At 35.3% G+C, this 13956-nt stretch overlaps 1 protein-coding gene across 6 annotated transcripts in view; it reads left to right on the plus strand.

Moving 5' to 3' along the window:
- DOP1A (DOP1 leucine zipper like protein A) overlaps positions 1-13956 on the plus strand; it is a 61722-nt gene that overhangs the window by 41109 nt on the left and 6657 nt on the right. For all 6 annotated transcript variants that reach the window (XR_003255843.1, XM_026080231.1, XM_026080228.1 and 3 more), the window contains 13 exons: positions 1691-1816; positions 3285-3419; positions 3955-4010; positions 4529-4633; positions 5332-5398; positions 7707-7851; positions 8164-8243; positions 8789-8898; positions 9064-9213; positions 9639-9700; positions 10258-10410; positions 11702-11838; positions 13283-13338. Coding sequence is in view for 5 of the 6 variants with exons in the window: in XM_026080231.1 (XP_025936016.1) it covers positions 1691-1816; positions 3285-3419; positions 3955-4010; positions 4529-4633; positions 5332-5398; positions 7707-7851; positions 8164-8243; positions 8789-8898; positions 9064-9213; positions 9639-9700; positions 10258-10410; positions 11702-11838; positions 13283-13338 (1382 nt within the window). In the remaining variant the exon portion in view is untranslated. The remainder of the gene's footprint in view (positions 1-1690; positions 1817-3284; positions 3420-3954; positions 4011-4528; positions 4634-5331; positions 5399-7706; positions 7852-8163; positions 8244-8788; positions 8899-9063; positions 9214-9638; positions 9701-10257; positions 10411-11701; positions 11839-13282; positions 13339-13956) is intronic.

A 13956-nucleotide genomic window follows, 5' to 3' on the forward strand; every position in this document is an offset into this window, starting at 1 on the left:
AAGCATTTTAAAATATGATTTCCTCATAGTTCATTTGAATATATCAGATACTGTTTTGTGATGATGCTATGTTACAACCTTTTCAACCTTTGTCATTCAAGCTGAAGGAGTAATAGATAACTCCTTATATCATTTTTGCACAGACATGATTCATGGTCATATTTGTGCTGCCAGGAGGGCTTTCCACTCACTGACGAGAAGTCTGTAGTTGTGAATGGCCTGTAAGCATTATGCTGCTTCTGTGAAAATAAGATAAGCTTTTGTACTCTGATTCAGCATTAACTCTTTTGTAAATCCCAGATTTTCTTTATTTTGCCCAAATCCGCATTATTCAAAAGAACATTTAACATACACCATACATGAAAAATCCTGGTTGAATTCAGCTGGTTGGTGAATTCAGCTAGTCACCTATTAGAATAGTTTTTTTGCTTTTTCACCTCATGCCTTTTGTGTATTGCTTTTATAGCTGCCTCAGAACTGGTTGTTGTGGTTAAAAACACATGGAATTGTATAGAATTGTGTGCCTCATATATGAGTGAGCTTTTTAAGCTTCAGTCCAACTGGGCTGCTTTGGCAACTGTTCTCTTGGCAAGTGCATAAAGTGCACAGTCAAGCTCTAGGATCCTATTTAGCGGTTTTCTGCAAGCTTAGAGAAATCCTACTGAAATATCTCAGACCAAAGTAGAAATGGCTTTCAGAAAATAGACAGGAAATAGATTTTTCTTTGTAATCCTCCTGTCATAGAAAACAGGCCTAGAAGATGTCTCAGGAAATATATGCTGTTTTTCCTGACCCAAGTGTGCCTAAATAACTTTTGACATGCTTAAGAAACATATTATTAAGAGTTTCAACACTGAAAATTTCAGTCTCCCAGAGTAGCTTGTTCTACGATTTTCTTCCTACTTCTTAATCTTTATCTCACTTGCTGTAAATAGTGGACATGAACATCATCTTCCTTTCTTCTTTGTAATTACTTCATACACATTTGAAAACTGTTATATCCTCACTAACTCTCTTTTCTCTAAACTATACAAATTCATTTCTGTCTCTTATAGATCATATTTTCTGTATCACTAATCTTTCTTCTTTTTTTATAGTTTGGGTTCTCTCAACTTATGTACATTTCTTGAAGTAAGGTGTCCAAAACTGGACATGCTACATGGTATCCTCTTTCAGGGGAAATACTATTTCATGTCTTGCATGCAGTGCAGCTGTTTATGGATGCTTTTTTTCTTTCCTTGTCATTGTTAACTCAGTGAGTTTGTGATCCATTACAATCCCAAGATTTTTTTTGTTGTTTTTTTTTCAGCAGCACTGCTGTCTAAATAGTTATTCATCCTGAATTACTGAAGTGGTTTATTCCTACCTTTGCATGCAAAGCCCAAGGACATTTTCCCAGTTTGTCAGGTCACTCTGAATTCTATACCTTTCTATATCAGCTGCTTTCCACTTCATTAACATTTGCAAATTTAACAAGTGTATTTTCTCTTCCATTGTTTTAGTCATTAATAAAATGATTAAAGAATACCAGATGTAGAATAGAGCTTTATGAACGCACTGAGTGCATCCTTCCATTTTGACAAAAAACTAGTGACAGGTGCCATCTGAGTATGGCTCAATAGCTAGTCATTTTGAACATAATGTTGAGGTGCTTATTTAAAGGCGTACATGTTCTGCTTCCACRTTTCAGAATTTGAGGCAGCAGATTCTTGAACTGTTGGGCCCAATTTCAATGAATCATGGTGTTCACTTCATGGCTGCTATTGCGTTTGTATGGAATGAAAGGAGACAAAATAAAAATGCTTCTAGGACAAAGGTATGTGTATACTACCATGGTCACTTTGAATAGAGGTAGTACCTTCAAGTGATTTAAAAGCATTAACGGTAAGATTGGGGGTTCCAGTGAAAAATGCACTTACAGAATATGGAAAATATTTATATAAATTGTATTTATTAATTTGCAACTGTATGGTCAGGGAGCTACCAATTGAATTTAGAACTGGGTTATCTTCCCGAATTCTTCAGGAACAGAGTAAGTAACTCCAAGCCCTCAGGTGAACTATTAGTTACTGGCATTTTAGCTGAAACAGTGTGCCTCCTATTGTGACTGTGATAAAAAGCCTGATTTCTTTAAAACCTGGTCTTTCTGTTCTGTACCTGTCTGGAATATAGGACAGTATGGGTCCAGTCTATCACCAAGTTTGCTATGCATTACAGTAAGATAATAATGATGATTTATGAACAGGCTTAGGGGTATGGATGTATACTATGCCCCTTTATAAATAGAATATGAGCACTTTTGCTCATTTATAAATACTTTTCACTATTGGCATAACCTCTTAAAAGCATGATTTTTTTTTTCAGTGAATTATTTAGGCCAGTGTATTTGTACTCAAATGCCTGAATTTATTCACTATCCTTTTTAGTCACCTAAATTTGCAGAAATATAGAGCACTTGCCGCCCTTTTGTTTTTGAAGCTATGATTATAAATTTAACTGACCCCTTAGCATGTATATTTTGTTGCAGGCTTTACTCATGTAATTATCTCACACAGTGCAGGAGAATATATGTTCTTCACCTCACCACCCTCTCCAACCACTATACAGCTTTTTAAGATCCTACTATAAGTTCAGTGATGACTTTCAGGAGCAATTGACTCTCATCACACCCTAGATAGAAATGACTTCCATAAATTCATGTCTGACATATCAAGTATAGCATGTCCTATTTGAAGATAGTGTGAATATTTAGTTAACAGAAAAATCTATAGTGTTTTGAGAAGGAATATATTTCCAAATTAGAAACCAGATAGATTATAGAGGTCCAGCCTAAATGTTGTGTTTCATATTCCCAAAYTTTTGCATGCTTAGCTGCTTGATTGCTCAATGTTCATTGACTGCTTTTATTGAAATATTCTGTACTAACCTGAAAACTACCACAAAAGTAGTTAAAGGCAGAGTATGTTCTTGGAGGAAGCTTTTAGAGTTTTTTACTGTGACTTTTACAAATTGTCAGAACACTATTGTTCACTTGGGAACACTCTTCTCATTAAGAGCTTTCTTAAAAGCACCACTCACAATAAAGGCAGCTTCCTAGGATTCACTTTATGGTCTATAGTGACATGCTCCTGTAGGAGGCAGTTCAGATCTGGAACCCAAGTCTCCTCTGTAGTGGCAGATCTCTTTCATTTTGCTTGATAAGAACCCTGTGAGACAGTCTATCTTAATTGTGGCGCAGGCATTGTCTATGATGAAAATCTATGACGTACATTTGATTCTTTTAGGTTATTCCTGCAGCTGGTGAAGAACAACTTCTATTGGTAGAGCTAGTTCGCTCCATCAGTGTAATGAGAACTGAGACTGTTATACAAACAGTGAAAGAAGTTTTGAAGCAGCCTCCAGCCATAGCAAAGGACAAGGTATGAACACCATAAATGCACTATTCATTTATTTAATATCTTTTTACAGAAGCTTAGACATTAAATGATATGGATACTTCATTCACAAATTCAAACAAGTAATTCATGCTACCATTCACTACAGTGTGAAAATTTTGAACATCTAGTAGATGGATGAACCTTTGCGAGGGAAAGAAAAGGAAGTCATACCTGCTTAAGTTATTACCATTTATTGAAAAACTCCAGAATCCCATTTACTCCTGTAAAAGATCATGTTTCATGGGATATGATATTTATGTGAGGGAAACAAACATGTACCCTGGAGTCAGGTTGACTTTTTTCAAGTGAGAAGGGGAAGTGGGAAAAGGAGTAAGAAGCAAAAGAAAAGAATAACTTTATATAAAGATGCCTGCATGGAAATTCGTAAGATACTGTTAATGAAATTATCTTCAGTCACTGCCGTAACATTTTAGCATTGTCATTTTTGCAGTGACAAACAACAAAAAAAAGTCAGTTGCTTCTTCCTAATCACACAGATTTCATATCTTCTTCCTAGAAACATCTTTCCCTGGAAGTCTGCATGTTGCAGTTTTTCTATGCTTATACTCAGAGGTAAGACAAGAAGTTAAATTTTATTTCTGTCATCAAGAAGCAGATGGACAATCTGGACATTTTTATCTTTTATAATCCATAGGATAAAAAATTCCCTGTGTAATCTAAATAACAAAAAAAGAATGGTTTTGAACTGTAGGTATTATAATGAAGAAAGGTATTTTAAGATTTCCCCAGTTCTACATCACCTTTCTTCTCCCATCTGAAAATCCTGCAGGAGATCTGCCCCCCATCCCTGAAAGCTGGACTTAGTTATGCTGTAGCTCACTGGTACCGCTCCAACCATTGGCTGAAAAGCATGTCTTTTGAGTACACTGTTCTGCCTTCCTCCTTTTCTTGAGTCTGCATACTACAAGCTTGATGTAGCCACCTAATATTAAACCAGGTATTAAACAAGAAAGATGTATATGAATGTTGATTCACAATATCAGACAGGAGAACTGTGAAGTAAAAAGAAAATGGGGAATACCTGAGAGATAGGATGCTGTTTTCATTGCTGTCATTACTTTCTCTTTTAGGATTCCAGTGACCAGCTTAGTAGATAGTTGGGCATCACTGCTGCTTCTACTAAAGGACTCTATCCAGGTTGGTCTTCCAGCTCCAGGACAATTCCTCATACTTGGGTAAGCACTTGATATTTGTGATTTCTAGGGAAGTTCAAATATTAGTGTGTGAGATCACATTGAACTGTTAGTCTTTCCAAATCATTGTCACTTATTTTTGAGTGGAGAGGAATCCCTGTTTCTTAGTCTATCGAATTAGTTTCTTCTCTGAGGAATGGTTATATGTATTAAACTTTATATTGTAATATGATATAAGCCAAGATTTTTGTTACATTACTGATTATTTGAGCCATTCAGACTCTTTAAACAGTAGACTTAAGCTTCTGATTTTACTTAGAAAGTAGCTCTAATTACTGTTTGGTAAGTATATGTATATTTATAGCCTACTGAAAAAGATTAATCCCCAGCATGGAAACTGTTTGTGGAGTGTTAGAAATAAAATGTTGAATATGGTTTTCTGTATAAAGCATCAAGCACCATTTTCTGGAATKTAATTTTGCTAATAAATGGTCCCTGAAAATATTTTTGTGTATTCTAGTAAAACATGTACTTGATAAAACTATTCTGGTTAAGAATACTTGGAAAATATTCTATTCTGGTGAGAAAACTTGGAAACATGTTTTCTAGGATGTTAGTAAATTAAAGAGAAATGACTGAAGATTTTATAAATAAGTATTATGCATGTAAATTTCTTCAGAGTGGTCCTGAGTTTTTTATTATAAGAATAAAATCTGTATCTACTTGATTATTTTTTGCAGTGTTCTTAATGAGTTTATTATGAAAAATCCAAGTCTGGAGAATAAGAAAGATCAGAGAGATCTTCAGGTAAAAAAATATATATATGTATGTAGCTTTGAAAATAAATGTCTCATTTGAGAGAATCGTATGAATGACAATAGTGTGTCCAAATGATTTTCCCTGTAAAAATGTTTTTAAGCAATTGATAAGTGCTAAACAAATTAAAAAATGCTTATTGCTTGTAAGTTGACTTTTATTTAGTGTAGTTCCCTAAGGAAATGAGACCTCTGTGCTCTCCCTGTTTCGCCACCCCAAAAACCGTTGGTGAATTTTGAGCAAAATTTGAAAGACATCCTAAATGTTCCTACATGCTTTTGAAAATTGGCAATAATATAGAAAAGGGAGAAATGACTGCCCCCATTGAGGAAAGAACAGATGAAATTCCCCTTTATCTTTCTCAAGAAGGAGCAGCTGGATAGCTACTAGTCAGCTGCTGCCAGTTTCCCAGCCAAACAGCTTGGGAAGTGAGAGGGAGCTGTAGGGAGAATATTGTGGAGAGATAATGGATGGGACATGTTAGAGAAATGGTCACAGGGCAAAAATACTGTGGGGTTAGAAAGAAGCCTTTGTTAACCATGCTGTCCATGAAACAATGTGTTTTTTGATGTTTAGATTAATATTTCTTTATTAAAAAAGAATTTGTGTCTATTCTGTTCTTATTTAGCATTCTAGTCTCTGCAGTGATTTATCCAAGCAGAGACCTTGCCTGTTCTTTAATGTCGCTATTTTTGATCACCAAACTTTTCTCTCTTATGTTGCTGGGCTTCCTGAATTCTCTTTTTTTCTTGGAACAATTGTTTGAAAATTTCTAATGGGGGCCCAAAAGTAAATTGGGTAACCCCATTAGTGTTTTCAAAAGAAGTCTATTGGCTTCAGACATGTATCCTTCTGTACAGTTTGTTCTGTTGTTACCATCTGATCTTGGTTATATGAAACTACTTCATTTTTTTGATGTGAGGTAAAATGGGAATTTGCTGGAACATGATTTTTTTTTCTTTTTTAACAAATATTTAAGATTTAAATGGCTAAAACTGAAGAAGGAGGTGCAGTGGAGCACCATGATAACATAGAACATTTTTCACTGCTGGCAGTTTTATATTCTTCACTGGATGTTTAATTAAAGATGCATGGGGGTTTAAGGATGTACTCTGATTTAAATGAGAGTCAGGTGCTTGTATTTTGCATGAATCAGACTTAGGTGATTATAATTTATAACATATTTGGCTAGGATGAAACATCAATTGTGCGAACTTTTCAGTATGCAGGTGGCACTTCTCTTCAATAGTAATCATGTTGCAAAATGGTGCAGTTTCTGTTACTTTGGTCTTGAGTCTAAATTCCTGATGTCTGTAAATGTTAAGCAGAAAGTTTTAGGTGGAGTTATTTATTCTCCACCCGTAGTCATTAGAGAGAGGGAGGAACCTCAAGGGAGGACAATTCATTTTGCTTATCATAGAAGAGGATAAATTGTACTCTGGAAATTGCTGTCTCTCTGCACTGACTACAGACAGATACAAGCTAGATGGCTAATTTAGCTTTATTCTTTTAAAAGCTGGTAAACCAGTCAAGATCTGATGAATCTGATCCTGTGTATATAAGTGATATGATGTGAAAGTTGAATTATTCTTTTTTTTTTTTCAAGTAGCTCAGGATTAAGAAAAAACAATTGAGATTCCCAGGGAAATAAATTTCAATGGAAACAAAAATTGTTTCTGATATGATATGATATTATAATGCCTTGTTGAAAAACGCGACAGAGCCCTCCCTGAGTTAAGCAATCATGTTCATGCACAGAATATAACTTCCTTACTGTTCTCCAAGCACTAAAGGTGCCTGTGGGGTAAACCTTAGATTTTTAAAATATATATATTTTGAAATATATTTTTAACAAGAAGGTTGCTGCAACAACCAGATGCATGTTTAGAACTGGAGTAGATATATTTGGATAGAAAGGACTTCTGCAAAAAAACTATAGTTCTCATTATTCATAGAAAGATGTACTAAACATTTACAGATTTTTATTTTATTGAATCAGAACCTTTCTTGAATGTATTAGAATTTTCTTACATATCATTTATGTACTCTGAAATGAGTCTTTGGTATCTTCTGTTTAGTATATTTATACTTTGATTTTATCTGTGGAAAAATCTCACATCATCTTCTGGGTAGTTATTCATCACTGATAATATTGAACAGAAGTGATTCAAAAAAAGGTTACTGAATTGCATTCTGTACTCAGTAAGTTATATAGGCTTCCTACAAAAACATGTCAGGACAACGAATGTAGCCTTCTGCACAAAGTCCTTAGGATGTTTAGTTGTTATTTTTCCACCAGGATGTAACACACAAAATAGTGGATGCCATTGGGGCAATTGCTGGCTCTTCCTTGGAACAGACTACTTGGCTAAGACGAAACTTGGAGGTTAAGCCTTCGCCCAAGATTATGGTTGATGGAAACAACTTGGAATCTGATGTTGAAGGTGGTTTTGTTTTCATCTTTTATTTTAAATAAAACATTGTAATTAATTATCAGGCCAAAATTAATGAAGCTTTAACTAATTTGAATATGTATACATATATGTATAGAAGTGAAAATACTAATTTAGTATGTTATATATTAAATATTTATAAAAATGCTTCCATATTAGTATGTTCAGGTATTGGTATCTTAGGTAGTGTATCTGACAGAGTCTGTAGAGCTTCAAAATATATGCTATTAAAATATGCTTGTAAAGTAAATAATGGCTTAAGAAAATTAACTTTGGATGTTTTTTATTATTATTTTTGTTTAGATATGTTGTCYCCAGCAATGGAAACTTCAAACATAACTCCATCAGTTTATAGTGTCCATGCATTAACCTTACTTTCTGAGGTAAATGTCTGCTCAGGTGTACTAAATACTGATTTATAATAATCTTTTATATTGCAAAAAGCTTTGGCTTAGAAGTTTGGGGAAAGAGATTTGACTGGAAACATTGATGTGAAAAGATAAGGGTTCCTGTCATATAACAATATAGAAAACTAATTGAACAGGTTACAAAGATTCAGTGAGATGGATGCAAAGCAGAGTGTGCCTTTTCAGATGTGTAGTATAGGGGATGGTTTTGGTGGCAGACTTTCTGTGCTGTTAGTGGTATGTGTTATTTTCTGCTGATAATCACACTCAGTCTTTGTATTTTTTTCGTAGCTTATTCTGTAGAATGCTTTGACCAAGAGTTTATGCTTTTGTGTTTTTACCTAAGTTCCTTTTAGAAAGGAAGGCATGTTTATACTTTGGATTTTATATAGTACCTGGAATTTGATCACTTCTATTGTAAACTTGAACATTCAGTGTAAAACACTGTACAAAGAAATTCTTATGGTAAGCATAAAGTAGCTTGGGAGTGAGTGATAATATTTTTTCCTCACTTTTTATAGGTTTTGGCTCATCTCTTGGATATGGTTTTCTACAGCGATGAAAAAGAGAGAGTTATTCCTTTGCTTGTAAATATTATGCACTATGTTGTTCCCTACCTCCGTAATCACAGGTATCTCTACAATTTATTCAGTTTATGTAGAYCTTTACAGCTGATTGAAATTTGGTGTGTCCGACGTTTCAGTTGAATCAGACAGGATAAGGATTGAATATCTATTGAAAACTTCTTATAAAGCAACAGTTTCAAATTACTTCATGTTGGCTTTATTTTGTTTAGCGCTCACAATGCATCCAGCTATCGAGCCTGTGTTCAGTTATTAAGCAGTCTTAGTGGGTATCAATATACAAGGAGAGCATGGAAGAAGGAAGCATTTGATCTCTTCATGGATTCCAGTTTCTTCCAAATGGATGCTTCTTGTGTTAACCAGTAAGACTTTTCTTCTTGCTTGTATCAGTGGCTCTTACAAGTTTTGTGTATGTATACTCTTACACATGAGGATACGTAATGTGGAGCAAAATTTCCCAAGATATCTCTCTGAGAGAAGAAAAGAGGGATGTTCTGTATTTTAGATTACCGCACAAAGTATAAAACTCACCTAATATTAATTTCTATGTACGTTTTTCAACTTCAAATTTATTTTAAAAATATATATATTTTTAATAAGATAAATAAAATCCCTAAACATTGTAAAGGTACAAATCAATCAAACTGTACTGACGAAATGGCATCTATATAGCAAAGAGATTAGATTAGAAGTTTTAGCAAATGAGAGACAGTTTAGTTAAAAGAGCAGAAAGTTTCCTGTAAGGATTTCTTGCTCTTCTAATTTGTGTACAATCTTCCTCTTTTAGTTGGAGAGCTATTATGGATAATTTGATGACACATGACAAAACCACATTCAGAGATTTGATGAGTAAGTATTATTGATATAGTCGTGACTTTTCTCCAAGGGAAACATAAAAAACAGAAAATAAATATCTTGAAAACTTTTGTTCAACTCTGGATAATTCAAACAGACTGGAATAATTTTTTTTTTCTTCAACTGTTTTATTCTGGAGATTCATAAGTAAAATCATTTGAAGTGAGGGAATTTGAGACCATCCTGGCCCACAGTGATTTTTGTTTATGCAACTAAGTTTATTAACCAGAGGGGATTTTTTTAGATCTTGAACACTAATTCTGCTTAAGGAAAAATTGATTCTGCACAACCAAAACTTCTGATCATCTGAACATGCAAACTGTATTTAAAACAAGCAAACAAAGAGCCAGAGGGGTTGTGTATATCTAAGAGTTTTCTTTCAAGATATATTTTTTAATCAATGTGGTTACAAATAAAAATGGAAATGGTATTTTCTTAGTGGATGTTTTTGAACTACATTAATCCAACAAAAGTAAGAATTATTTGTGCCTTAATGTGAAACAGAAGAGAAATTTGAAGTTCGTCTTGGCGCTACTTGTTTTCTCTTTCAGCACGAGTGGCTGTGGCTCAGAGCAGTTCCCTCAATCTGTTTGCTAACCGGGATGCGGAGCTGGAGCAGCGCGCTATGCTCCTCAAGAGACTGGCCTTTGCAATTTTTAGCAGCGAAATAGACCAGTACCAGAAATACCTTCCAGACATACAAGGTTGGGAAAAATGTGTCACCTAATGGAATTCTTTCTCTTGAATCTGACTGTGGCTGAGGAATGTTTTTATGACAAAGTTCTAGCGTTTTGGTCAGGGCCACGTGCCATCTGTGAGAGAAATTTCTGGATAACAGCAGGTAAATTTTGTCTTCTGGAATATTTGTGTGTGATTCGATTTCCAGGACTGGATGCCAAGTTTCTGCTGATTTTAGTGGGAACATTTTGAATCTTAAATGATTACAAAGTACCTGGATTTCCCAATTTCCAGTTGACTTTTTAGCTAGATTGTTTCACTGATTTTCATTTTGTACCTTGAACAATGTTCTTGGCTACCCTTTCAGGTGCTTTTTGACATAATAGTTGCTTATATCATGAATGTTGAAATGGGGATAAATGCAAAGGCTGACCTTGAAGTGGTTTTTAAATTCTTCACTTCTACAGCTTCTGCTCTTCTGTTTTTCTGTCCTAATTATCACATCTCTTCCAGTTGACTTGTTTCATTAAGTGACTGGGAATGGGATATGTGGTGTTTTCTTCTTTTTTTCCCCTAAGATGACGCAGATGGTTAGGGCACCTTCTTCTAAGGATATTGTCTTTTGGTGTTACCAAGATGGATACTTTGGTCTCTTCCTCCATATGGAAGGTCAATTGCATTATCCTCCTCATTTCATTTGTTGTAGGATTTATTCTTTGAGGTTCTTTTCCCAGTCAGTCAGTAGCTGGGTTTACAGTGTTCAAGATACCTGTTGGTTTTACTGGTCTGAACTGCAAAAAATTTCTTGGGCTGGCTTGAGTGAAAAATTTCTTTATATATCTGACTCCATGTTGAATGCTTAATGATGGTTATGATTAACTAAGAGGATATTGTCCCTGTGTGATATGCCATGTGATGCAGCCTTTCATATGCTGTGATGATGCAGCCTTTTAATAATGTAAATGTTGGCTGTTCAAGCTGTTATCGTATATTTTGGAATCTGCTAACCTCCTCTTTCCGGAATGGGGTGAAATTCTCCATAAGATAAGGAAAACTTTCAGATGCAATATTGCATTAGTATGGAAAACTTTAATCAAAATGTGTATTTGTTTTGTTTTGAGGTTTTTGCTTTTATTCATTGCTTAGTGAAAGTGGTTATTTTGTATGTTGACAGAATCAATAAACTGTAGCAAAGTACTGAAATACTAGCATGGCAGATATTAAAGAAAAAAGTTTTGAGGATAAATGAAGGGAAGGAGAAGATACTGGTTGGAATTTTTCTGAAGTGAGGAATCTTTGTTCACTTTTTTGTTTCAGAAAGGCTGGTAGAAAGTCTTCGTTTGCCACAGGTGCCCACTCTTCATTCCCAAGTGTTCCTGTTTTTCAGAGTATTGCTTTTAAGAATGTCTCCACAGCACCTTACCTCGCTTTGGCCTACCATGATCACTGAACTGGTGAGCTGGCAATAGTATTCCTGACTTGGAAGACTGTTGTAAATTTGAGACACAACTGCTGAATGCTTTTAAGAAAATCTGTTATTGATACAAAATCTGTTATAGATGCACTGTGTACAATTAAATGTACAATGGACACAGTTTAAACTGAATGCTGATGTATTTTCAGTCCTGATGTCTATTTTTTTTCAAACTAGATAGAATATTTGTTGATTTGTGCTGTTTAATTTATTCAAGTATCTCCTGAATTGAGTTTGCATTTCACCACAGTGTTTCCTACTTACCAGTTCAATAGGGTACATGTACCCTTCCAACTATTCACACTCCCTTACTTCTCTCACTCACTTTTTCCCATTGCTACTTTCCTGGTTATTCAGCCCTCCTCCTCCAACAATGAGGATGAGAACCTGCATAAAGACGGAGACAGAATCCGTGTTGCATTGGCAACTGGTGGTGATTCCTGCCACACTGTTGCTGAAATTTCGTAGTTAGATGTATAAAAGGCCCGATGCTTGGCTTTGTTTTTTCTTCTTGGGTCACACTGTCATAGCAAGACAGGATAAACATCTGTTTTCAAAACTGCTACCTATGGAGTCTCTGGGGTTGGCTGTTTGCAACCATCTGGGTTTCAGTTTTGGTATTGCTTTGGGAATGAGTATGGAGGGGGGTGGCTGGTACATCTTGTGGTCCGTTTATCCTGTTAGCCAAGTAGTTCCTAAGGGACCAGCTAACTTAGAATGCAAATTAGAATCACTACTGTGGTTTGGGTTTTTTTTGTTGTTGTTGTTGGTTTTTTTGGTATCTGCTGGAAGCCAAGTTAGCCCTTGGTTAACCATTGATCTAAGCAACAGAAGGAATAAAGCTGCGTAAGGTATTTTAAAGACTGAGTGCATTGTTTTGGCAATAGGCATATTTAAATTTGAGCCTGTCAATGGCATAAATATTAGGAATCCCATTCTACTCCATAAGATCTGCTCAGAGCTGGGAGCAGCATGGCACCCTGATTCCTCTGCTGTCTGCTGGTGCTGATGCAAGTTACAGCAGTCTAGGAACTACTTTGAGTGGACAAGACTTTGTCATCTCTAGGGGCTCACACTTGAGCTTGGCTGTTCCTTTATGTTATTCTTTATCTAGTTTCCTTTAGGTGTTACTCTCCTTTGGGCTCTCTTTCTGGGTAGTGCAGGGGATTGGCCTGTGAAAGCTTTTCTGGCCATCAAATAGCCAGTTTATGTGGCCCTTGTGCTACTTGAGCTATATATGAGAAATGAAGGAGTTTCAGGGTGTCAGTGTCCATTCATAGTTCAGTAGGTTATTTCATCATCCATGAATGGAAAAAGCTCCAAACAGCAGTTCTTCTAAGGCTTAGTCCTCAGACCTCCCTACAGAATCTTCTTGTGTCACAGTCCATAAAAAATGGTATTAAAATACAGCATTTGATTTTCAGGTACAAGTGTTTTTATTGATGGAACAGGAGCTAACTGCTGATGAAGACATTTCCAGGTAAACTTAAGCTGAATTTCCTGCCTGTTTAACTTGATAGTGTTCTGCAATCTTCTGACATGCTGACAGAAGTACATTAGTTCCTACAGTCCTAGTCTTGCTGGCTAAAATGATACTACTTTTGCAATTAAAATGTGCGTAGTATGACCTATAGCTTTTCTGTATTGTATATATATTTGGAATAAGGTTGACAAGAGTATTTACGAAAAAAAAAATCTAATAAAAATGTGGTTTCTTCCAGTGTTATAAAGAAATAAGGATGAGTTAAGGTTTTTTCTAGTTTCATTGTCTGTTTCCATCCCATCCACTCTTTATACAGTATGATCCAATTTCTGTCAATTCTAACAGAAGAGGCAGATTTTGCAAAAGAACAAAAAAGAGTTAGGTGCCCAAGCTCTGTTCTTCATTTTTACTTAGCTTCTCTTTGTTCTTTTGAAGATTCTTTCCCTAAAATACAGTAAAATCCACATGACTTGCAAGTTAGGACTTGCTCGTAATTTGGATGACTGATGGGAATCAGATGCAGCATAATACATTTAAGCATAAACTCCAAGCATAGTGAAGACTTGCAATGTTCTGTTTTGATTTATGAAATCAGGATTAAAATGGTTAATAAAG

The sequence above is a fragment of the Apteryx rowi genome, unplaced genomic scaffold (genome assembly GCF_003343035.1).
Source record: "Apteryx rowi isolate R43461 unplaced genomic scaffold, aptRow1 scaffold_512, whole genome shotgun sequence".
NCBI classification, from domain to species: domain Eukaryota; kingdom Metazoa; phylum Chordata; class Aves; order Apterygiformes; family Apterygidae; genus Apteryx; species Apteryx rowi.